At 27.3% G+C, this 26382-nt stretch overlaps 1 protein-coding gene across 3 annotated transcripts in view; it reads left to right on the top strand.

The window, feature by feature from the left end:
• Nucleotides 1-2917: 2917 nt before the first annotated feature.
• Nucleotides 2918-26382, top strand: part of LOC107450243 (DCC-interacting protein 13-alpha) — a 36752-nt gene continuing 13287 nt past the window's right edge. For 2 of the 3 annotated variants that reach the window (XM_043049900.2, XM_043049898.2), the window contains exons 1-15: nucleotides 2918-3046; nucleotides 3525-3645; nucleotides 6020-6118; nucleotides 6213-6272; nucleotides 6361-6435; nucleotides 8713-8800; nucleotides 9825-9866; nucleotides 9944-10056; nucleotides 11003-11181; nucleotides 11824-11988; nucleotides 13745-13829; nucleotides 13906-14006; nucleotides 16331-16460; nucleotides 19652-19707; nucleotides 20652-20789. In XM_043049900.2, coding sequence (XP_042905834.1) covers nucleotides 3592-3645; nucleotides 6020-6118; nucleotides 6213-6272; nucleotides 6361-6435; nucleotides 8713-8800; nucleotides 9825-9866; nucleotides 9944-10056; nucleotides 11003-11181; nucleotides 11824-11988; nucleotides 13745-13829; nucleotides 13906-14006; nucleotides 16331-16460; nucleotides 19652-19707; nucleotides 20652-20789 — 1385 coding nt within the window. In that variant the 5' untranslated portion in view covers nucleotides 2918-3046; nucleotides 3525-3591. Of the gene's footprint in view, nucleotides 3047-3137; nucleotides 3272-3524; nucleotides 3646-6019; nucleotides 6119-6212; nucleotides 6273-6360; nucleotides 6436-8712; nucleotides 8801-9824; nucleotides 9867-9943; nucleotides 10057-11002; nucleotides 11182-11823; nucleotides 11989-13744; nucleotides 13830-13905; nucleotides 14007-16330; nucleotides 16461-19651; nucleotides 19708-20651; nucleotides 20790-26382 lie in introns of those variants that run through there. The other variant, XM_043049899.2, reaches the window with a different exon arrangement.

Raw genomic sequence — 26382 nt, 5'->3', positions numbered from 1 at the left:
TTTTTTTTTTCTGAAATTACCAATTTAACTTAATTTTATTTTCACGAATGTTTAAATTTCAATAAGGGCAAAGCAAATTATTCGCCTTTCAATTAAATTTCAGAGGAAAATAAAAGTTTTAATTTCAAAAATAGCTTTAAAGTAGAAAAAAAACAGTACTTTTTTTCAAACGTTACCAATTTAACTTGACTTCATTCTCTCGAATTTCCGAATTTCAGAAGTGGCTAAGAACACTATTCGCCCCCTCAATTAAATTTCAGAAGAAAAGAAATTTAAAAAAAAACTTTAACGTTGACATTTTTTTTTCTTCTAAAATTACCAATTTAGCTTTATTTTCACGAGTGGCTAAACTTCAGAAGGGGCGAAGCACATTTTTCACTCCCTCAATTTAAATTCCCAGTAAAATAAAGTTTTTGATTTCGAAAATAACTTTAAAGTAGAAAAAAATAGGGCTTTTTTTCTAAAGTTATCAATTTAACTTGACATTATTTTCACGAATGGCTAAATTTCAGAAGGGGCGAAGCACATTTTTCACCCTTCAATTAAATTTCAGAGGTTAATAAAGTTCTTAATTTCGAAAATAGCTTTAAAGTAGAAAAAAATGTGTGTTTTTTCTAAAGTTACCAATTTAACTTGGCTTCATTCTCATGAATGTCTAAATATCAGAAGGGGCTAAGCACATTATTCGCCCCCTCAATTGAATTTCAGAAGAAAATAATGTTTTTTTAAAAAGAAAAAAGAAACTTTAAAGATGAAAAAGAGTTCTTTTTTTCTCAAACTACTAATTTAACTTAACTCTATTTTCACGAATGGCTAAACTTCAGAAGGGGTAAAGCACATTATTTGCCCCCTCAACTTAAATTCACAGTAAAATAAAGTTTTTGATTTTGAAAATATTTTTAAAGTAGGAAAAGAAATGGCTATTTTTTTCTAAAGTTACCAATTGAACTTGACTTCATTCTCACGAATATCTAAATTTTATAACGGGCTAAGTACACTATTCGCCTCTTCAATTAAATTTAAGACAAAAATAATGTTTTTTTTTTATTAAAAAAAAAAACTTTAAAGTTGAAAAAAAGTTTTTTTTTTTTTACAAATTACCAACTTAATTTTATTTTCACGAATGGCTAAATTTTAGAAGGGGCGAAGCACACTATTCGCCCCCTCAATTGAATTTCAGAAGAAAAAAATTTTTTTTTCTTACATTTTTTTTTATAAAAACTTCAAAGCTGAGAAAAAGTTCTTTTTTTTCTTCTAAAATTACCAATTTAACTTAACTATGTTTTCAAGAATGGCTAAATTTCAGAAGGGGCGAAGCACGTTATTCGCCCCCTCAATTTAAATTCACAGTAAAATAAAGTTTTTGATTTCGAAAATAACCTTAAAGTTGAAAAAGAAATGGTTATTTTCTTCTAAAGTTATCAAGTTAACTTGACATTATTATCACGAATTTCAAAATTTCAAGAGGGGCGAAGTACATTATTCACTCTTCATTTAAATTTCAGAATAAAATAAAGTTTTTTTCTTAGAAAATCGCTTCAAAGTTGAAAAAATTTGTTTTTCTTCTTTTAAGTTTACTAATTTAAATTGACTTTATTTTTGTGAATGTCTAAATTTCAGAAGGGGCGAAACGCAATATAGGCCGTTTTATTAAATTTCAGAAGACAATACGGTTTTCTGTTTGAAAAATAGCTTCAAAATTGAAAAGAAAAAAGATTGTTTTTTCCTAAAATTACCAATTTTACCTGGCTTTATTTCTTGCCTTTATATTTATTATAACCTCTTACTTTAATTTCAGAGCAAAATTAGGTTTTTTACTAGGAAAATAGCTACAAAGTTCAATTAAAAAGTTACTTTTTTCTAAAATTTTACTTTTTGACTATTTTTTAATCGGAATTTTACTTGATTTTATTTTTTCGAATGTTAAAATTTCAGGAGGGGCGATATATATTGTTTGCCCCCTCACTAAAATTTCAGAGGGGGCGACTGCCCCCTCTGCCCCCCCCCGGCTGGCACGCCACTGACCTTAATGCTTCTTGTGAAAGGCTTCTGCGACTTCCACTGAAATTTGCGAATGCATTAATTAGACCAGCAATTTTCAAATTTTTTTCTTTTTCCAAAGCACACAGTCTATTCTAAATAAATATTTTTTTCCCTGTCATTACAACTTTACTTATAATGCTCGAGTGATTTCCTTTCTTGAAGTCTGCCCATTTTTTACTCAGATTTATCTATATCGTTTTTTTTTTCCCCCACTGAGAAAGAAGTGATTTTCTGTTGTTTTTTCCTAACCGGTCAAACGTGCGGGGCAGATCTTGTTGTCCAGAGCTGTAGATGGAAATTTAAAGGCCATTTTCGTAGCATGTGATTCACGGACCTCCAATCACAGTCAAGGGAGACGAATGAGAATCTGATTGGTGAAATATATATTCCTTCAAAATATTTTCCAATCGGCTTTTTCATTTTTTTCTAAAAGGCGATCGAAGGTGCTTCAATTTCATGCTATGTGAACGATTCCTTACAGTTTACGGGCCATTTTCACGGCATCCAATTTACATATCATATCGGGTTTATCTCAGTATTTTTGAAAGCAAACGAGAATCTGATTGGTGAATTTCACACAGGCAATATTTTTCTCCAATCCGATTCTCATTCCCATGTTAAAAAAATATAAGGCATTGAGAATGATTTCTTAAAGTGTAACTTCTCCTTTCGAAAATTATTCTCACTGTGTGCAAACATTTCGTATCTTAGTAGAAACACGCTCATGAATTTTTCTCATGCTGTAAGTAAATTGTTTTTACATGGGCTTTCCATAAATTCGGGTCAGCCAAGACAGTGCGTAGATAAAGCAAGAATGATTCCTTGAAATTTAATGATTGATTCAAATAAGCTAGTTGCAACCGTGGTTACACACAAAATTGGAAATTGGTAAATATAAATGTTTCCAAATTGGCATCATAATAAAGATCGGTGTGTCTGTAAATTTGGAATGACAGATAGAGAAAGTTTTATAAATTATTAAGCATTATAGTTATTATTAGTGGTAAAAATCTTACTTATATAATGAGATTTTTATATCTTTAGATATATTTTCAGATTGTATTATTTAAACCCTGTTTTCTAAGAAAGTGCCTCCCTAATCTATATTTGATTTACACTGTACCTCACATAGTTTCGAAATTAATATTTGTTTTGATTTCACTCAATACTCTTGTCAATAGAAATGTGATGAATTAGCAGCTTAGTACATCCTGATCCTGAATTGCATGTACGAATTAAAATGATTTCTGAGTACCATTAACTACTAAATTTAAGCGTGAAAACATGTTTTGATAACAATAGAGAGCAACATATCTTTATTGAAGATCTTGAATAAAATGAGTTTTTAAAAAATCATTTATTAGATATCTTCTGTTCATTACTAATTTAAAGATAAATCTTTTGTTCATTTTTTGAATTTAAACATTATTTATAAAATGGAATGAAAATTACTATTAATTATAAATACTTGCTCCTTACAGGTTTGGTGTAGTTTAGCTTTATATAAATGAATTTTAGACACTACACTTAGAATTTCATATTTAAACAATGCCTGGACTAGAAAAAATACATTTAGAAGATGCCTTAGAAGATAATCCTCAGGTATACAAATAAGAGTTTTTCTTTATTATCTTTACTATCTTTATATCATCAATAGGTAGATTGTAATATTATCTGTGTCATGATCAACGTTAAAATGATCTCCAAGTTCCGCGCAGTGGCATTTTAGAAGCTAACAAAGACATCATAAGAAACCAGCTCAACATCAACTTGTATGTTATTTTTATAATTTTGGAAATTAAAATCCATTTAGCAATTGTAGTTGGTTCGACAGATCATGATTCAGAAATATCCTCAATTATATTAAGCAATTGTTATATCTGTATTGTTTTTGATAGAAAATCATGTAGAATACGAAATATATCATTGTTAAACTATTCAATAATCAAATAAGCATAGTAACATTTATAGTTAAATTTATAATTTTGCACATTTGTTAAATAAAATATGTTTTTGTAGCTTTGTTTTAGCTCATCATTTCACAAAATTTTCAATTTAAATTTTACTGATTATTTTTATTACTTAAGTATCAATGATCAGCTATAGTATCTTATCTGAAATCTTAGAAATCTTATGATGTCTCATTAAATCTCAAGTTTGTATAGACCTCATCAGATAATACTTCTTTGCAATAAAATTGTGTAAAAAAGTCAGAATTTTTTTAAATGTGAAAATTTGTAGGAAATACTGTCGAAAAATGATTGAAACTCCATATAGATTATTAATAGTAATAACTGAGCAATGATTGGCATCAAGATTTTTAAAAACAAAGTGAAATATTGTTGCAATAATCACCAAAAAATTGTTCATACATTACATATATTTACGGTGGAATCCGCTCGAGTTTTGAGCAACAAAGTGAAATGATATGTGATTTAAGATTTTCAAAGATCTTTCTGAAAATTCTACAGAAAGGAAAACCATTCCCAAATTAAAAATAATTTTGCAAAAACTCTAATGTTCTGCAACAATGTCCCTTTGTTGTTATGATTCTGCCATGGGGTTAATTAGTAGGATAAACGACGGAAATGATAGAAGCAGTGGTGATATTAATTTGATGGAGGTCAAATCATTCTAACACGATACAATTAAACGATAAGGTAATAGAAGATAAATATTAAAAAATGATTCAATTTTATCTTCTATCATTCTATTTTTTTTACTGTTTTTAATAAAATTTAATTTTATCAAAAAGTTTTACTCTCGAAAGTTTATAATAACTATCAACTGTTTTTATAATAAATATAATGATCTTACAGTTTTTTTTTATATACTTTTGAATTTATTTTCAAGATAGATAAATATATTAAAATGTATAAAATAGAAAGAAAAAAAAAGTAAAATTATGGGAAGTTTATGCTCTGGGCATTCCTTTTTTTACTTATTAAGCTATTGCAATTTTTTTTTTAATTCTCAAAATAATAATTTATGTTTATTTTATCAAGTAGTAGTATTTAATTTACGCTGCACTTGAGCGGCACAGTAGGCTATCGGCAATGGTCAGAGAAACATTCATGAGGATAATCTAAAGATATGCCATCTCAACTTTGATCCTCTGCAGTGGTAATGGATCTTCTCCTGCTATGATTACCGAACAACCTGCGTGCCATTTATTCTTGTAGTAAACAAAATGTAATGAAATCAGTACACTGAAGAAAGTCTGTGTTTCCTACCTTCTTTTCTAATAACTGACAATACAACCAGGAACTTGTTTAAAAAAATTTGAGTGCGTACATTTATTGCAGTAGGCAATTGTTAAGATAATCGGGATGATATCCACATCTGTACCTGTGCCAAGATAGTCACCAAGAATTGGGGAAAGCCAGACTGTAGCTAGAAAAACTAAAGGAAAGAAAAAGGAATGTGTTAGTACGAGTAATGCCCAGTGTCACTCTTGCAATTGCTGTTGACTTGAACAGGCACAAATATGGCAATAGTGTTAGACAGTCAGGTAAAAATAGAAAAAAAATTATAAAGTGGTATTTAATATGTAGGTATTAAACTTATAACTGTTAAAATTATTACCAGAAAAAAAAATTGAATATTTGTCTGTCTTTTAATCGTGGAGGATTCTTTTATGGATGGATTTATTCACAGGATCTGTCCCTATGACTCTTGGAATTAAAATTGTTTTGGAGACTAATTGAAGTCATGAGAGAAAACAAACATAATTGCTGGAGTTTGTTATTAAAATTTAACTACCTATGAGATTTGTGCACCCTCTCTTCCGGGCTACACCTGTTCAATATATAAATATTGTAAAAAGGCACAAGAGAAGAATACACCAATTTCATAAATTAACTTGACAAACTGTATCCTTCTTAATTTGCTTAAAACATATTTTTGTTATTATGATATTTTCATTGAAATATTTAGTTTCAGTTGTAATCAAGTAGCCTAATTTGTTTCTCTGCAGACACGGTCTATGGTTTCGCTGTTTGAACAAGATGCTGACTTATTAAGAGAGTATGTTGAAGTATTACGATCACATTGTGAAAAAGTTCTTAATGCTCAAGTAACATAATCCCTTCTTTTGACTTTTAAATTAAGTAGTATTTTGAAAAATATATACTGATATTTTCCTACATGCTTAAATTTTTCTTCCTTAGAAAGAGCTGGCATCTGCAACTTCAAGTTTATCCCAACATCTTAGAGCTTATGAAAACCAAGTATGACTTTTTTAAGAAATTTATGTGAATTAGATTTTTATATTTTCAACTATGATTCTTTATTTACTGTGTCTTTTGTCTTTGACAGCGTTTTCCTCTAGACACTGATCCTGATAGCGTGCTCAAAACAACTTTAAAAGAATTTGCTGACACATTAGATGAAGTAAGTTATTTAGTATATTATAAATTCTAAAATTTTGATATGTTGTTGCTTTTATTTTATTTTTTATAATTAATAACATAGTTCTATTTTCGTTATATATTTGTTAGGTTTCTTGTAAATACATAAATAAATATATCCAGGAAATTATTTTCTGAGATTGGGGTGCAAAACCTTTTTTGAAGAGAAACATGAAAAAAAAAACTGTTTTCAGGAGCTGCAATGAGTTAAGCTTTTGTATTAATTAGAATATTTATTACTCAGCCTTATTAAAACAAAATGAATATTTGTCTTAAAGATTAGAAGACAAATTATTTGAATAATTGGAAGAAATCTCTACCAGTAATGTTTTTGCCTACAGACATCCAAATAACAGACCCAATGGAATTTTTTCTCCTGCATATCTCAGATATCATTAGTTTGGTAACACCAGTATCTGATTTATTATTATATATCATTTCCTGATGTTTATATTTTGATATATTTAGAATATATCATCGAATAGAGTAGAGTAGGAAGAGAGTTGAGTCTTAGACTCAACTTTCGACACTAGAGAGTTGAGTCTTAGCATTCTGCACCTCAAATTTGCTTCCATAAGTAGAAATTTAAAAAAAGTATTTGAAGCTTTGCACCTTTTGTCTTATGAACTTAAGTAAAAAACGGCTTTATGCTGACTCAGTGGAAAAATTATTTTTAATATTTATTTTTTTAATGTATATAAATTACATACATTTCTCCAGTTTTTAAAAAAATATCTAGCCTTTTTTTAAAAAAATATTTGTTTCAAAAGTTTTTTGGTTAAAAAAAACTAAAAAATTTTTTTAAATTTAATTTTCTTTTTAACCCCTAACTGCAGAGTAAAATTTACGTGATTCACTCCCCAGTGCCACCGTTTTTCGCTCAAGTGCACTTTCTTACTTTTAGTGGGGGCAAAAAGATGCACTCGTTGCAATTTAAGAACAGTTTACTTTTACGAGACAAGAAAAAGGAAAGAAAGAAAATACAAAATTTAAATTAAATAATAAAAATGCTAAAACTTAGTTGTTGTAGGATAAATACTGAAACATGGTTGGACACATAAACCAACATCATGTGTGTGAGTGATGAGTTTGGNAATAATACGATATCTCTTTTCCATAACATCCTTTTCCCATTCCCCCTCCTCCGAAATTAGTAATACATTTGCAAAGCAAACACTTTCAAGGTCATTCTACTGCATTCTGAAGTAGGGGGGGTAGTTCTATTTATAGCAGCGCAATGCAAAGCATCGTATTTCGGGAAAGCGTATATATACGCCTGCGGCAGTTAACGCATCGTCTGGCCGCGACGTATATATACGCCTGCGGCAGTTGAGGGGATAAATAATTAAATTTTTGGAGGAGGATTAAAATTTTTTTGAAGAAGATAAAATTTTTGAAAGAGAAATTCTTCAAAAATTGTTTCTTTATAAGTTTTGTGCTCGTAAAAATTTATTAGTTGCATTATTAGAGATAATTATACAATGGAGTACTAAATATTTTCTTTATATAATATTCAATTTTATAAGAAATCTTGCTTTAAATGGTTGATATTCTGCAACTCTATTTCTGTGAAATGATTTGTTGTTATAAATGTAAAAGTGATAGCATAGATGATAAGATAAAAAATTAACCTACTATTATAAATTTCTTTAAACTTTCTTTTTTACTTTTCAATTGAATCATGGCTTTTTTTAATCTCTCTCAACAGATTCTGCAATATGATGCATACTCACATTTACTATACGTTACTGACATTATTTTGTAATAAGTTTTGAATAAAAACCTTCACACACCATTACTATTTATAGCTTTTATTAACTTGTTTATTTCTTTAATCTACAATTTATTTTTACACCATGTATCCTTTGATGATTCTGGACATAAAATATTACCATCTAACTTCCTTACTAACTAACATCGTAAGCAGTTTTTTTTATATCATTCCTCAAGAAAAAAAAAAAAAAAATGAGAGGAAAGGAAATGGTGAAAAAAGATAAACATCTAAAGAAATTTGCCCAATGGGATTTATCATGTGAGGAATAAGGAATATGTTTAAGAATATGATCTTGAGCTATTTATTATAATAGAATGTTTTTCAAAAAAATTAATAAATAAATGAAAAATAAGTATTGAAAAATATTATACTTGCAAAGAAATTATTTACTTGTTAATTCAGTATTAAAAAATGCTAGTTACAAAAATTTGAGGCTATTTATTATAATTTTTATTTATTTTCATTAGATATTTTTTATAATTTCAGGTTAGCTCTTTACAACAAGTTTGTGCTGCACAGTTAGGAGATGGGATGCTTTATCCAATCAACCGATTTATTGATGCTGATTTGTCTGGTAATAAAACTAATATTAAAATGACATACATTCATTTATGTACATGTTTATTTGTCATAATTTGTACTGAAATTTTAATTTGGACAAACTTAGTAACACAATTTTTTTCCTTTTACTAAATTGTATTTTTCTGCAGTTTCTTTAGAAATGTTAGCAGGAAGCTTCTCTTGATTCATTCTGGCATTTCCATAATAAAAATTCATTTCTTGTTAACTTTTCAGTTTTGGGATGATAAATTTTTTTCTTCTTTTATTTCTTTGTCATCTTGATTTTAAGCTTATAAATATTGAAACAGTGGAAAAAATATAAGAAAAATCTATTTTACTAATTGACTTGCAGATGATTGGAGTTTTTTTTTCTTCTTTTATCAGGAAAGGTTATTTTTAAAAAATATAAAGGTAACTATTTTAAATTTACCTGGTTTTAATTTTTCAATGACTTTAATTTTAAATAATTAAAAAGGGTTAACTTTATACCTTTAATTAAGATATTTCTCTAATTTTGTAATTTGCAGACTCCAAAATTTGTTAAGGTTTCAACAGTTGTACAGATGTTATTTCTTGTTGAACTCAGTAAATAAATTTAAATTCAAGTGGATCTTTCCTTTTCAATTCATAAATAAATATTTTTTCTATTTAATAGTTGATTTTATTTATTTTGTTATTAAAGCTTTAAAATAAATTAATGTACTGTACTTAACTGTACATCTATCATCATCTCTAATATTTAAACCTGTAATGATTTTTTTTTTAAGTGAGTCAAGAAAAAAAATTTATTTGAAATTGTTTTGAATTTTAGACAATGAATGCCTATTTGTTTTGTTTGAAAATAAATGGAAAAGTGCAATATTTTAGATTATTTTATTGTGATCTTATAAAATTTTTTGCTTGTTTAAATTTTTATTCTAAATATAACATTTGCTAAAGCATATTTTATATATTAAAAATAATCACAATTGTCAAATAAAATGTATGTAATAAAAATAAAATGTTTATAAGTAATGAAATCTTTTTTATGCTTGTAGATATCTTTACAATGATGGAAATTTTTGCATCTGCCTCCAATGGTACGTTTCTTTTCATTAATCGTTAGATGAGTTCAATATCAAGCCTGCATGTAAAGGTATTTCTTTTTCTTTTTCAGAAATGGAGCAGTCTGTTACGAAATTCTGTAAGTGTTCTAAAAAAAGAGACAGTGAGAAAGTCAGACAAGAAGTCAATGAAGAAGTCTACATGGCTACAAAAAAATATCACCAAGTACATTCTTATAAATTGCATTCTTTTGCTTTAATTTAGTCTACTAGGTTTCCCTAAATGCCCAATGACTTTAAAAACCTTCTAGAGAAAAATGGTAGGCGAGAAATGATCATGAAATATATGGTTTGCTATGTTTTGTTTAGGAAACTTGGTAATTTATTTGCACTAAATTTTAAAACTAAATGCACTGTTTCCTGGTTACACTGTTGGTTGCACATAATTGTCTGTGTTTGATTTTCTTTAATAAATTTTAATATAATCTTTGGTTTTCCGATATTTAGTAGTTTCTATTTGTATATTAAATTGTCTAGTTGTAAAATTATCATTGGGGAATATTGGCAATATTTTTTCTGTTTTATTTTTTAAGTGTAACTAAATCCAGTTTAAATTATGTATCAAATTTAACTGTTATTAATAAAAGTGTAATTTCTATAATATGCTACATATCAGTTTTTATAAATTTCTTGTGCATCTAATAGATTGTTTATTACATTTAAAATTTTATTAAACAAACGATGGAATCTCTAAATCACCCGTATTGATATCTATTGTATTGCTCATATCAGAGCAGATAATAATGGTGAAAGGAGAAAGTTTGATTCTGTAATAGTGTGTGAATTATGATAAAATAGGAAAAGAGCATAAAAATGAATAATAATAATAATAATAATAAAAAAAAATCAAACCTATTAGCAACTATGAAATTTATTTTACGCAAAGTAGTTGATTCAATTATTTTAAGATATATTATTTTTTTCTTTTATTAAATTAAATTTGTTTGCAATTTATAAATTGAAGCAATAATATGCATAATAAAATAAATTTCTTGATTTAATTTTTTGTAACACCAAATTCTAATTTTTAACAGAAACTCATTTTTGTTGCAATTTGCCTCTTAAAGCTTTCAAAATTATTGTACAATTTTTTTTAACAATTTTATTTTCAGACTGCTTTACACTATTACGCCAGTATGAATGCTTTGCAGTACAAACGTAAAATTGCATTGCTAGAGCCAATACTGGGATATCTTCATGCTATTCGATCAACATTCTCGGTTGGTCAAGAAACAGTTAATACTCCAGAATTGGAAACTTTTTTGACAAATATAGGAACTAGTATACAGGGGTATGTTGTTCCTTAAATTTCTTAAAGGTTTTAAGAAATTTTTCATTTTGATTTATTCCTTAAAAAGGAATAAAAAATATTATGTTACTAGAAGCGAATTGTATTTCATTCTTTTATTAATTAATACTAAAAATGACATTAAAATTGCCTATTTTCAAATTTCAACTTGCAAAATGTTTAAATTTTAATAAGTTCCGTGAATTTTTTATTATCAGATGTATAACCATGTGCTCATAACAATTAATAAAGACAATGGTGCAGTTGTAACAAAATTTGTCCTTTTTACAGAAATTTGAAAACTTAAATTTTTTTTTTGAAAGCAATTACTTTTCTAGCATTAATATATAATCATTGACAACAAATATTATTGCTTTATTATTTGTTATATAATAGTATTAAATATTTAAACCCAATTCTAATTATGAATCGTAAAATTTAGTATGATGCATATTGTTTTTAAATTAAAAGTCATATTTGTTTCAAAATGTTAAATATTTCTATCAGATCTAAACTATTAGTTTTCTTTATTGAATAGTAAATTTATTATAACTTAAGTAATGTACCATTTCAATTATATTACATGGTTTTAGTCGATATTATTGCTGTAAAAGGATTGCTATAATGCAGATTATTTCATTGTAGGGTACAGACAGAGATGGGACTTGAAACTCAAAAAACTGTTGAGTTGATCGATACTATCGAGCAGCAAAGTAAACATTTATATTACGCAGAACCTCCTTCTGATATGCCATATATTCCCCCTAATACTGGTCTCTCGCAAAAGAATGGATATTTGTTTTTGAAAACGTATGATTTTTTTGTATTTATGATCGAGTATTCTGTTTATATATATATANATATATTTTGTTTTTTAAATTTCTTTTTTTTTAAATGCTAATATAAATTTTACATCATAATTTTATTATTTTTTAGCCAAATTGATTAATCTAACTTTAGTAAAATGTTTGCAGATCAAAGCATTTACCCTTTCATGCATGAATTTTTAATTTCAGTTATAAAAAGTATTTAGATATGCTTCAAACCCATTTAGTTTTTCAGAATTGTGGTGTAATAATTTATTTTTGGAAATTTTATTGTCCTGTATAATCAGAAATTAATTAGTGTCTTGGTATGATGTAAATGTAGTATATTTTATCAATATAATTTTAATCACGGTAAAACTGAATATTCAAACTTTATTTATAAGGTATAAGAAGATATGTAATAATTCCAACCTTTCCTGTATTTTAATACACCCTCCAAAATAAATAAACAAAATATCAGATTTCCACTTGTTTGTTTAATCCTCCAACGACTTTCAAAGAAATCTTATTCTTTTAAATATCTTGAGTGGCCTGCCACCTGGTGTAGTTTTCAAAATCTGTTTGAAGACTCCAAATGAGGACTACATACGAATTTAAGCACAAATGTTTATGCATAAATAATCATTATAAAACAAAAATATATAAGTCCTTATATGAGGCCCATACGATTGAGAGGGTTAATGGCTCATAAGTTGGAGCATCACAGCTTATTTTTCATGAGGTTCATTTAGGTAAAAGATAAACACTTTGATTAATGCAAATCTCTACACATATTTGACTTCACTATAGTTGATATTAGTGCATTACTTTAATTAGAAAATAATAAAATATGCATTTAATTGAAAATGGATATATATTTTTCTATAGATTTTTTAAACTTTCCTTTTAATGCCTCTCTCACAATGTATTAATTCTTTTTGAACTACATTATTAGCTTAATGTTTTATATAAATGTATTTAAATGTTTATTTTAGTTTATTAATATAATACCCACCACTATTTTTATAAATTTAAATATAATTTGTGTCTAGATGTTTTTATTTTTTAAACAAAATTTTGTTATTTTCCCTCCAGTCCTTTTTCTCTTATACTTTTTTAAGTCTTTATAATTTTTATATTTAAAAAAAAAAATGGAAGGATTGTTTAAAAAATACATACTTTGAAAAAGTGAAAGATACTGTAACTTTTATTATCTAATTATAAAGGGTTATCAAAATTCATGCAAGCTTTACATTTTCCATCATTCGTGCAATAAAGTGTTGCCGATAAATAGAAAAAAGCCATCTGATAGTTCAAGTTAATTAAAAATAGAACATTTCAAAAAAGAACAACATGTTTTTATTGTTGTGCAAAACTGTTTAATCTTAAGTTCACTATAAAATATTGAAAGCTGGCAATGACTAACATTACAAATGTGATATTTTTCCTTGCGATTTTTCTATATTTTGTTGCAGACTAAAGATAGTGCTCAAATGTAGCATTAAAACTTATATTATTTTAACTATTGAAACGCATGATTTATGAATTTTTACATTGACTTTTATAATAATTTTTACAAAATTTAAATATGTAGAAAATATTCCTAATTTTTAATTTCAGACATGTTTTTGATTAAACAAGTTTTTGATTTGGGACATTCTGAAAAAATATTTAATTCTAAAAAAGGAACAAAACTTTTTAGTTTACTCAAACTTTGTTTTAATTATTATTATTATTATTTTCTTTTTGGTACTTTTCAGAAAATTCGCTGGAATGGTTACCAAATGGGAACATGTGTTTGTATATACATTGGGTAGTAAATTGATGACTATGTCAAAAGGCGATGTAAGTATATTGCTACTTTCTCTGTATTTTTTTATAGTCTATTATGTCAGTGTCATAAATATCTTTATAATTTTAGCTTGCCGGTAGTGTTCTATTGGAACTCGACAAAACTGCAACAACAGTGCCACTTGAAAATGAAGATCGACGTAATGTTTTCCAAGTCACTAATGGAAAAAAGTGAGATTGCATTTATGTTAATATATTGTTATTTATTATTATTTTGGCTATGATGTTAGGGATTAAAATTGCAGAGATTCTATTATACTATTTTCTTTTTGACTAAAAAAATTGCTGTGAAATTTTATAAAAATTTGTGTCAATTTTGGCCAATTTGATTATACAGTGGGTGATCGGTTAACGAACAGATCGGTTAACGAACAAATCGGTTAACGAACACTTTCACGAAAGATTTTTGTGTTCGGATAACGAACACNTAGAAGTCTATGGTGAATCGATGATCGGTTAACGAACAATTCGGATAGTGAACATAGTCTTAGAACGGATTATGTTCGTTAACCAATCACCCACTGTAATTATTTTTTTATTAATATTTCTTTATGTGCCTTATTTTATTTTATTGTATAACCGCCAATGAATAGTTGACCCAATTCTGAGTTCACAACTATCAATGTTCATCTCTAAAGCCTGTAATTTTGAACCCAACCCAGAAGACTAGAGAACTCTTGGATCAAGCATTGAGGGAAATTTGCTTTTGTGGGGGTCTTTTTTCATGGAATTAATCCACATTTGCGTTACATGGAGACCACAAAATCTCCCATGGTTAGCCTGATTGCAAGGGGTTTATAACCCATGATTCGCCTACCTTTGAGGATATTTTATGTCAGCACTGTGGTCAATGTGAGCTGGAAGCAGAATTCGTATCAACCAGTCACCACTGGGATTCTAACCAGGACCACCTCATTGGGTGCTCTATCCCCTGAGCCACCGCTGCTTATATGTGCCTTATTTGATACAAAATGTATTTTAAAGTTTTAGTTTAATTTAAAGTTTTTAATTAATTTTTAGCTAACGATAAATAAGGGAAAACTAAAAAATAAAACTGAACTCAGTGGTGCGACAGGCAATGGAAGCAATGCTGTGCTTATCCCAGTTTTTTTTACTTAGGGTTCTGGGGTGCTAGAGCAGGTTTTTCGATTCTGTGACCAGCTGAATGCAGAACTCCTGTGTTCAGTCCTCAAGCATGCTTGTTATTTATTTACCCACTAACTGAAGGGATGAAAGTTGAGTCAACTTTGCTTAGTCAGAGAATAGAACCCTTAACCTGTTACATAGGAACACAACGCACTTCCACACGGCCTCCGGGCCAGTAAATGTAAACTAATATGTTAAAGTGAAAAATTTACCAAATTTAAAGCATTTTTTTTGTCCAATTTATCCAGTTGTGATTATTGAATTCATATTTGCAATCTGGGAGTGATCTAAGGTCAAAAAATTTTGAGGAACAAAATATGATAAAAATATATATTTTAACTAGAGTAAAAATAAATTCAAAATTTTTTATTTGCACTTGATGTGCAAACATGTACATCTATGTGCTCTTAATGTTGATTTAAGAATTTATTTTAGATTTTATGTTGTATGAAAGATTTAGTTTCAGATTTTATGCCATTATCATTGTTAATTATTATCATTAAATTTCTAGTTAAAATTTAGTTGGTTTCTATATTTGATAATATTCATTTCAGTAATATATTTACTGAACATAAGTTTTTTTGTTTTTTGTGCTCATACCAAGCAAGTTTTCATAATTCTTCCATATCCTTGAATTATTTATTATCATCAATTCCCAGTTTGTCTGTAATAAATATAAGTGATCAGAGTGTTCTTCTTTGGAAAAAATTATAGAAAAAGTATGCTCAATCTAGTCTCACAATTTTTAATATGAGAAAGAGGAAGATTTAATAGTTACAAAAAATTAGCAATAATAAAAAATATTTTACAATAATCTTAGGTATTACATTTGCTTAGCAGTAGTTTTCCTAATCATTTAAAGAGAAAAACACATGAAGAAAATACATAAAAAGATAATTAAAGCAAAAATCAATAAATTTATTTATTCAATCATATTTTGCTTATTTTATGCATTTTTTTTGTATAACCCCAAAAAATTATGTGAATAACAGTATTTTCTCTAAATATAGGAAGTTGTACCTAATGTATTTTAAGTATTAGTTTATTCTTCTTTCTAAATTTTCGGATTTAAAAACGTTTTTAAAATTTTTTATTTAGATTTTGATTGAATATCTCTTGAGTGATGCTCGAACTACTTAGTTTAAAAAATCAATAACGCTACAGAAATTATTCTATAAATTCCTCAATGACATTGGAAAAATATCATATGATGTTATTTTTCCAAAACATATCTATGTAAATTTTTCCTAACTGTATATGTCTTGTGTTTTACTATTTTTCTTTTGATTTAAATTACACTATAATTGATAAGGTATATTGAAGCTTTTATGTTTTTTTTTAAATTAAAGATCTGTTGTGTTACAAGCTTTAAATGCCAGGGAACGAGACGAGTGGATTTCCTCCATTCATAATATTGCTAAGGACATTGTAGCTAACAGATCATTGACTAGACAATGCTCTAAGGACAGGTCTTCTAGAGTAAGAAGATTTTGTATTGGTATTAGTTTTTTTAAAAAATTAATTGCTTTGTTAACTATTTAAATTTTTACCTTTTCTTCACTCAGTTATTGTTACATTTTATTGTTTTCCTGTTTTAGAATCCCCAATTTTACCAAATAAACGAAATAAGTTACAGGAAAAGCAGTTCAGCTAGTGCAATGTTTCCAACTGGCAGCCGGCGGGCCTCATCTGGCCTGCGAAGCTTTTCTTTGTGGCCCGCGAACCAAAATATATTAGTTGTCATTTTTTTGCAGACAATTTTCGTAGAAAAACTGTATGGGTTTTAAATATTTTAAGTTTTATGTCTTAACAATTTGATATCTGTTTCACATTAATTGTTCAATATAGGTGCACATTCGAGTTATTGTAGCCAGAATATCTTAATTTGCAATTAAATATTTTTAAAAATCTACTTCTTATTTTAATTTGTAGTTCAATACTTTTGTTTTGTACAACCTAATAAAAATCTGACAGTAATATTTAACTTTCCTTCAAGCATAAAAGAGTCCTATATAAGATTTTGATAAAGTTGTAACCCGCCATTTGACTGGTGTTTTTAATTGCGGCCCCCGGCCTCGTGATAGTTGGAAACCCCTGAGCTATTGCATTCTGACATAGTATCAGTTTTATAGGATTTTTATCTTTAAAAAATAAGTACTGGTGGTTATATAAACAGGCATCCGAAACACTGGGAAAAGTGAAATTCGATAAAAAAGATTGGGGAAAATATAACTTTCCCCCCAAACCTGGAATTCTCAGGTTTTTTTTGTCTTTCAAACCTTGCAAAGAACATAGTAAAAATTAAAAAAATTAATTAATTGTCAAGCAGACAATCAATTGGTAAGTTACTGAGATTCTTCTTTAATGCATTAGCATTTCCGTAGGTGAGAGAGAGTGTGATTTAAAAAACTCAATATTTATGTCTGCTAAGTTTAAGAGCAATATTTTGAAAACAGTAGTTGACTGCAATGAATTACAGACGTATTAACCATCTTATAGTTGGCCCGCGATTTCTCATGATTCCAGTACATTTGAAAATGCTTCATAAATTTATTTAAAAACGTGATATTTTTTTATTACTTTAGAAAAATTATATTTTATGTTCTCACTACTCAAAATTTGAAGCATAGTAAAATATCTTAATCAGTGATTTTTACATTAATGTTTTAAATTGGTGATGATTGAATATTTTAGAAAATCAGATTTTTTAAACAACTCAATTCAATTTATAATTCAATTTAAATCATTGACATTGTGGTACATATTGAATTTATTTTTTTAATAATTCTATCTATAATTTTTAAATGTAATCCTATATTACATAATGCTATGATTATGTTTATTTATTATTTAGTATCACAAATATAATTTTTATTAAATATAAATTTAGTTTAAATTTTGCTCTTTTTATTGAACCTAGAATTTTATTTTGATTGACATTGTCTTTTTTTTTAGTATAAACCTTGTAATAAATGTTGAAAAGTGTGAATTTCGAGTTGCGTAATTTTTATAGCAATTATATGATACTTTTACAAAGAGTATAATATTGTACTGTGAAATATTGTTAAATTGCCAAAAAATATTGTTAAATTTTATTAAATTTTTTTTTATAACTCCGTTTTTCTAGGTATTTAGTTTAATATAACCAATGGCTAAGACTGCAGGTTTGTTGCGGCGCGAATTTCCGCGAAATTGTCATCTTTTTTCCTAAAATCCGCAAATTTCTCAATATGGCTTGACTTGCTCGAAAATCGCTTAAAATTTGATTTTTCTTTTCATTTTTTATTTATTATTTTTATTAAACAAAATTTTTTATTTTCCTGGACCTTAAATTGAACATGTAAAATTGATTAGATATTTAGGGGAGTGAATCAATAGCAAAATGACATGAAAATAGTTCAGAGATAAGAGATAATCACAGTCTTGTCAACTAAGGTGGTCTTTCTACACTTAGGGAGGGTAATTACCTTCCTGAAGTCAGTAAGAGTACAAAAGAAATAGGAATCACAAAAGAGGGAAAATGTTATAAATAAAATCTTTGACAGAAAAATTACTATACATGCTATTGCACTGGGCAATGAAATTTCTACTGCCTTTCTACATATCCAGTTAATTTTTCCTAGGCGGCGCGGCTACTTGTGATTTCTTAAATATGGATCAGTTTCTTAGATGAAGGGGGGGACTAGTAGTTAGTAGGGACTTGCAACTAGTAGTTTGAATGTAGAATGTTTGCGTTTTCACAGCAATTACTTCTTACAAAGCAACGGTCAAGGAATTGCTCGTTGGTGAAGGAAAATTGATCGAGTTTTGGAAATCATGGACCGAACGCTCCAAAATTCAAAGTTTGTCGGTGCCTAAAAACAGCGTTGACGCAGAAAGATAGTTTTCTGAGTATAAAAATGTATTAAGTGATGAAAGACGAAGGATAAATGAGAATAATCTGACAATGTACAATACTTTGTACCAAAATTCTGTTCATTTAGATAAAAATATTAATATCGCTTGAAATTCAAAGAAATACTTTTGTTGTGTATTTTTAAGCTATTTTCATTATTTGCGCAATTTCTGTCTTTTGCATCATTTATATAATTTTTTTTTTATGTTTAGAATTTGTGTAATTTTTAAAATTTCCTGCAATTTTTCCGCGAATTTGGGGTCTTTTTTCCCGCGACAAACTTGCAGCCCTACTAATGGCCAATATTACTTAATTACAGATATTTGATCATATTTATCAACATTAATTTAAAAAAAAAATTGGAAATAATTATGTGCTCATGTTTGAAAAATTTTTATTAAAATATTATGAAATAAAAAAGTTATAAAATTTATATTTATCAGTTACTAACTAGTATTTTAAAAACATGGTTGTTAAAAATAGAAATAAATGAATTTAATTGTTTCATTTAAAGTAATTAAGATGAACTTAATTATGGATAATTGGTATTATATTTATTATGAAATTACATTTAATAAGGTAGCTGAACTCTAGATTTTAATGAATTGTGAGAAAAAAAAGTTTCCAAACTATTATTTCAATATCCATTAAGTATAAAAATATACTCTAAGATATTAAATTTAGCAAAAAGACTCAAAATAAATCTGAAAAAACTCTAAAAAATTAAATTTAGCAACGTGTAATTTGTTTTCACTTATGCATATTTAAATTTTAGCAAAATACAGTTGAAAAGTCTCTATCAGCTTCAAGTAACACTTCAAGTACTGAAGGGTAAGATAATTTATTTTTCAATAATAAATATATATAGTTTATTTTATTTTGAGATACTTTGGTAATGTTATTATTCGATTTAATTTTTCCTAATGATGATAAATTTAATGATGTCGATTAATAATGTTATTGCTTAGAAACCATAGATTTTATGTGTGATAATTTTCTATGGATGACTGGTAAACTATATGCTTTTATTGGCCCAATTATGATAAAATTCTAACTCATAAGAGTGTTGTTCTTTAACACTGTAATTAATTAAAATACTTATGATTTTTTAGTATTCAGATTTTAAGCTTAAATACTAATACTGTTATGAAGTTTTTGTAAATGCTAATATAATTAAATAAGTTTTTTTATATGCTAATATATGCATATTAAAAGTTGCTGATTAATTGTCAATCTTAAAAAATGGTTATTTTTTATATATATATANAGTTATTAATTTACTTTGTATTACTTTTTACTTGGCTTTCTTTGTATCTCTAAAATCTATGTCATTCAGAAACTTTTCAATGCAAATATCTCATGAATATATATATATATATATATATATATTATGGACTTTTGGACTTATTTTAATTTTTATTTATCAATTAAAAAGAAAGATATTTTTATTGGTATGCATTGAATTTTTAAAATTAATTTTATTCAAAACAAAATATTTAAAATCACGTTACTATCTCAATAAAAAATTATTCAATTAATTTGTTTTTTTCCCCCCATTCTTATAGTTCATTATGGTAAATAGTATTATAATATGAATCATTTATTAGTCGTAATTTGAAAATTCATAAATAAAAACATGTTTTTGAATTTTTTTTAAAAAAAAGAAGCTTTATTTCAATATTTTGAACTGATTGTAAGTATTTTCCTGGTATTTAAGTGTTATGCTGTTTAACATGTTAATTTTTCTAAATTTTATTTTATGTTCTATATTTTAGGGATGCTAAGTTAAATAATCCTGCAAGTTCTCCCTCTACTCCAGTTGAGAATCTTTTGTTGGAAACACCTATTCAGTTTGACTTATTTTCTCCCGCTGAAGACCGAGAACGATCACAATCTATGGATCCCCCTGAAGAGTTAGTATTATGCTTTTATCGATTATAAGTATTTTACTGCTTTGAATGCTAATATTATTTCTCACAACTAAGCTTTTCGATGTTTTGATGTTGATTAATTGTTTCTTAAACTGGTTTTATTTGTTTTAAGATTGGTATTTTTAATTATAAAACTAGTTGCTCAAAGCTTTTGCTCTCTTGTGGAAAATCTGTTATGTACAACATATGAAACACTTTATTAACAACTATCACTTTTTACCTTCTTAGCATTAAGCCTCTGAACAAATTAGTTCAGAATATTTGCTGCATTGGAAAGCGTCAAAATAAAATTGTGGTTCGAATTTGTTCATTTAAAAAACGAAACAAACAGTTGCGGTTTTTTAAGTAGCACTGATATGTTTTAACTTTTCACAAATCAAACAAATAAGAAGTAATAAAGTAAGTAAATAAATAATTTGTTTGTTCATTCCCAGAGAAAAAGGGTGCACTTATTTAATTCAATCAATCAGACTGTTTGCTTCGAGTAATTTTAATAAATGAAAGTGTTCTTAAATTCTTATTAGCTAACTGGCTACAGTTCTGAGTTTTGAAGAAAAAAAAAGACTTGACAATTACATAGAGGGAGTGTCAATTTAAGGAAAAACTTTTAAAACTATGTAAAATAGATTAGTATATAATAGGAAAAAATTTTAAGTAGTTGCATAAAGAAAAATAATTTGAAAAATGTAAAAATGTAATGAAATAGCTGGTTGAATAGTCCTGTGAATCACACATAGCCCGGTAATTAAAAATTTAATTTTGAAATTATGATGTTAGGACAATATATAAGATCCAGAGATATTTTAGAACACTTAAAACTTAGGGCTATGTATTCAACAGGTCTTTATGCTTGGCGTTCTGCATCTTTATACTCTTTGTGGTGACTTTTAAAATGATATTTCAGATAATCGTTGTCGATGCCATAAACAGTATTTCAGATGATTTTGTAAGCTTGGTTTAAGTGATATAAAGATACTTTTTACATAACTAGTATCTTTGTTTATATGTATATTGTTTAGTTCAGAGGTCGCCAAAGTGGTCTATATAGACCCCCAGGGGTCTATTTAACATAAGCGGGGGTCGATCTGAGCCAGGGGGTCGAATGGGTCGATTGGTCGAAGGATTATCAGTATTTTTCAGATATGTGACAATTAGAAATAAAAGAAGAAGACTTGGAAATATATACAGGTAACCATCAAAAATTGGGCGACGATTTTAAACTGCGTTTTGTTGATTTGGGAAACATTGACATCCCTGATTGGATTATTGTGCCATTTTCTGCTCAAATTGAAAACGTGGGCATCAACCTGCAAGATGAGCTTGCTGAATTATTATGGGGATTTGAAGCAAGGACGCTTTTTAAAAATTTAACAATAAGCAAATTTTGGACAAATATAAATATAATGCAAAAATATGTACAACTTTACGAAATAGCTCAGCCATTTATGATAGCATTTCCAAGTTCCTATATGGTTGAAGCCGGTTTCAGTCACGTAAATTCAATCTTAACTAAGAACAGAAATAAATTAAATGTGGAGTTTCGAGGGGATTTAAGATTAAAATTGACCAATTTTGAACCCAATATAACGAACCTTGCAAAAAAAAAGAAAAAAAAAAAACACCAGACACACCCATGTCATTGATTAAGAAGCAATAAATCCGTAGTTACTTTACTTATTATTTCTACTTACTTCTAATTACTTATTATTTCATAAATATTAAGGCATTAAATTTCAACATTAATATATTTTTCATAAAACTTTTGATACACTATGTACTATTATTTTAATAAATGTTCAAAATCATAAAATAAATGTACAAACACAGTATCTAATAGAGTTTTATTTTAATTAACAGAAAATTACTTTTATGGGGGTCGATGGAGATTTCGAAAAATTATGTAGGGGTCGACGATCAAAAAAGTTTGGCAACCCCTGGTTTAGTTATTAAAATTTATATTAAATAATTGATAAATATATTATTCCTAATAAATGCGTACCTATCCACATTACTGTAATTGAATCATATTTGGAATAAATATATTAAAATTAAAAAAAAACAAAACAGATACATAACCTCATTCAGTCAAGAACATGTTTTTATAAAACTTGACATTCGTTAAATATAATGTTTTATTAAAATCTCTTTACTAAATTAAATATAAATTAGCAGACGACTTATTAAGAAACATGGTATTTTGTAATTAAAAAAGGAAAATGATATGGAATCCAAACAACAAAAAATCATGAATAAAATTTACGCTAGGTTTGCATAAGTCAAGTTCCTTGCAAGTTTACAAAATTTAAGCATTAACCGCTCCATTTAAATAATTTTTTCATTGTCACCAAAATATTTTTCTAAAAATAATTTTAATTTTTCTTATCTTCTACTTAATATAAAAAATTTAAACTTTATATTTCACTATGGAAAATTAGAGTAAAATAGTATAAAAAAATTTATGGCTCATAATTCAAAATATTTTTTCGTCCACTATTAAATTAAATAATAAAAAATAAATAGTTGTTCAAAATTATTTTTTGCAAGAAATTATTTTTGCGTAAATGAGTTTCATGAATGGGTTCAATTATTTTAAAAATAGCGCAGTTAGTTTTAAAATTGCACAATTAGTTTTAAAGATATTACCAAAAATGTAGAAAATGAAATTAACATTAAGGGGACCAAGCTTTCCTTTACTCTCCTGATTAATCTATTAGGACCACTATTTCCAGATTGCGGCTTTCGACCTCTATTTCGAGGGTCGGAAATCTAAGTATGTAATAAAAAAAGTATATGTTTATTCAGAGAAAGTGCATTTTTGTGTCTGATTTTGTAACTTAATTAAAAGTTAGCACTAATTAATTAGCTTAGTTGAAGTCACTCCCAGGAACCATTAAAATTGGCACTTAGTACATGAAAATCCGATCATTAGAACAAAAGGTATTCAGGGTGATATCTTTTTTATTTTGCCCACTGTACACACCCCAGAGTCAGCTTGGAAGTTTTATAAAGTAGTTGCCGAATTTTCGGCAGTAATGTTCTCACTCATGTATATCATTATAAAGTTAAATCGTTTTGTTTATTTCTTTTTTTGTTCAATAATAAAAGATTTTTTGGAGTAACTATTTTCACAGCACACCCCTTTTAATTGTATTTGTCTTGGCACAAAATTAATATTCCCTGCTAATCAGAATTAGTATAAATTCTTATTTGATTTTCTTTGCTCCCAGCTATTAAGTTAGCTGTGGTTCCACTTTATATAATATGTATTATTCTTTTCTAACACACTTTAAAGATTAGGTTAAAACACTTAAATTTTCCATTATCTTCTTTTTAGTAAAAACGTTAGTATNAAAAAAAAAAAAGAAACAGATACATAACCTCATTCAGTCAAGAACAAGTTTTCATAAAACTTGACATTCGATAATATAATGTTTTATTAAAATCTCTTTACTAAATTAAATATAAATTAGCAGACGACTTATTAAGAAACATGGTATTTTGTAATTAAAAAAGGAAAATGATATGGAATCCAAACAACAAAAAATCATGAATAAAATTTACGCTAGGTTTGCATAAGTCAAGTTCCTTGCAAGTTTACAAAATTTAAGCATTAACCGCTCCATTTAAATAATTTTTTCATTGTCACCAAAATATTTTTCTAAAAATAATTTTGATTTTTCTTAGCTTCTACTTAATATAAACAATTTAAACTTTATATTTCACTATGGAAAAATAGAGTAATATAGTGTAAAGAAATTTATGACTCGTAATTCAAAATATTTTTTCATTCACTATTAAATTAAATAATAAAAAATAAATAGTTATTAAAAATTGTTTTTTGCAAGAAATTATCTTTGAGTAAATAAGTTTCATGAGTGGGTGCAATTTTTTTAAAAATTGCGCAGTTAGTTTTAAAATTGCACAATTAGTTTTAAAGATATTACCAAAAATGCAGAAAATGAAATTAACATTAAGGGGACCAAACTTTCTTCTGCTCTCCTGATTAATCTATTAGGACCACTATTTCCAGATTGAGGCTATCCCCCTCTATTTTGAGGGTCGGAAATCTAAGTATTTAATAAAAAAAGTATATGTTTATTCAGAGAAAGTGCATTTTTGTGTCTGATTTCGTAACTTAATTAAAAGTTAGCACTAAGTAATTAGCTTATTTGAAGTCACCCCCAGGAACCATTACAATTGGCACTTAGTACATGAAAATCCGATCATTAGAACAAAAGGTATTCAGGCTGATATCTTTTTTATTTTGCCCACTGTACACACCCCAGAGTGAGCTAGGAAGCTTTATAAAGTAGTTGCCAAATTTTCGGCGGTAATGTTCTCACTCATGTATAACATTATAAAGTTAAATCGTTTTGTTTATTTCTTTTTTTTGTTCAATAATAAACAGGGATGTGATTCTTCTGTGGATTCGCAGATTTCCGCTTTTTTTCCAGATTTTTCCATTTTTCCGCTAATTTCCGCGGATAATTTTTTTTGGACAAGTTAAAATATTTTATGAGGAATTTATATTTATTTACGATTTTCAAAGATAAACAGAAAATTCTAACTACGTCCTAGCTGCTAACGCTTTCGCATTTTTACTTATTCTAGCTATTCTCGACTTTTAATTACAGAAAATAAGATTTTCCGTATTTTTATCCGTACGCCGGATAGCTAATATTTTTGCAATTCAGACGTCGCTGCTTCCTGTTTTCTGGCGTGAAAGCAAACGAAAAAAAAAAACTTTTAGAGGTAGATTTGCGGAGAAAATATATATTTGCTCATTCAATTAGTCTTGTAAATTTTTATTCATTATGTCTAAACAAAAGAATTTTTGAACATTTCAGAAACCCCAAGTCCAGATTCTGCAAATATCTCGATTCTTTTTCACGCGATTTTAGTATCAATCATTGATTTTTGTATTTACCTGATTTAAAAGTTGTGCATTGCGATTCTTATTTACGCTATTTAAATATCGTACATTATGATTCTTATTTACGAGATTTTAAAATCCAATATCGCGTTTATATCGCATATATATATTTTTGCGCTTTTAAAACCTTATGTAGCGATTCGTATTCACGCTTACTTAAACTCCAATGTCGTGATTCGTTTTTGCGTTTGTAATATTAAACATTTTCGTATTTCGATTTTCGTATTTATATGTGCTTTAAAAATTAGACATTGGGATTCGCATTTGCTCGATTTAAAAATTATGCATCATTATTCTTTATTTACGTGATCTAAAAATTACGCATCATGATTTGTATTTTCGAATTTTTTAAATTCGATATAGAGCTTCATACTCACGTGATTGAAAAGCCTCATGTCGGGATTCATATCGGGATTCATATCCTCTCAATTTAAAATCATGCATGTGATTCATAGTCATATATTCATACAATTTTAAAATTAATCATCAGGATTTATAATCACATCATTTAGAAGTTTAAAAATCGCACTTTTTTTGTCAAATTTTTGCATACGTATAGATGCATACGTATAGATGCATACGTATAGATCCAAGAATGAATATATATATATATATATATATATATATATATATACACACACA

Source organism: Parasteatoda tepidariorum, chromosome 5 (genome assembly GCF_043381705.1).
Source record: "Parasteatoda tepidariorum isolate YZ-2023 chromosome 5, CAS_Ptep_4.0, whole genome shotgun sequence".
NCBI classification, from domain to species: Eukaryota; Metazoa; Arthropoda; class Arachnida; order Araneae; family Theridiidae; genus Parasteatoda; species Parasteatoda tepidariorum.
The sequence above is the reverse complement of the archived record's forward strand: the minus strand, read 5'-3'. Positions and strand labels throughout refer to the sequence as shown.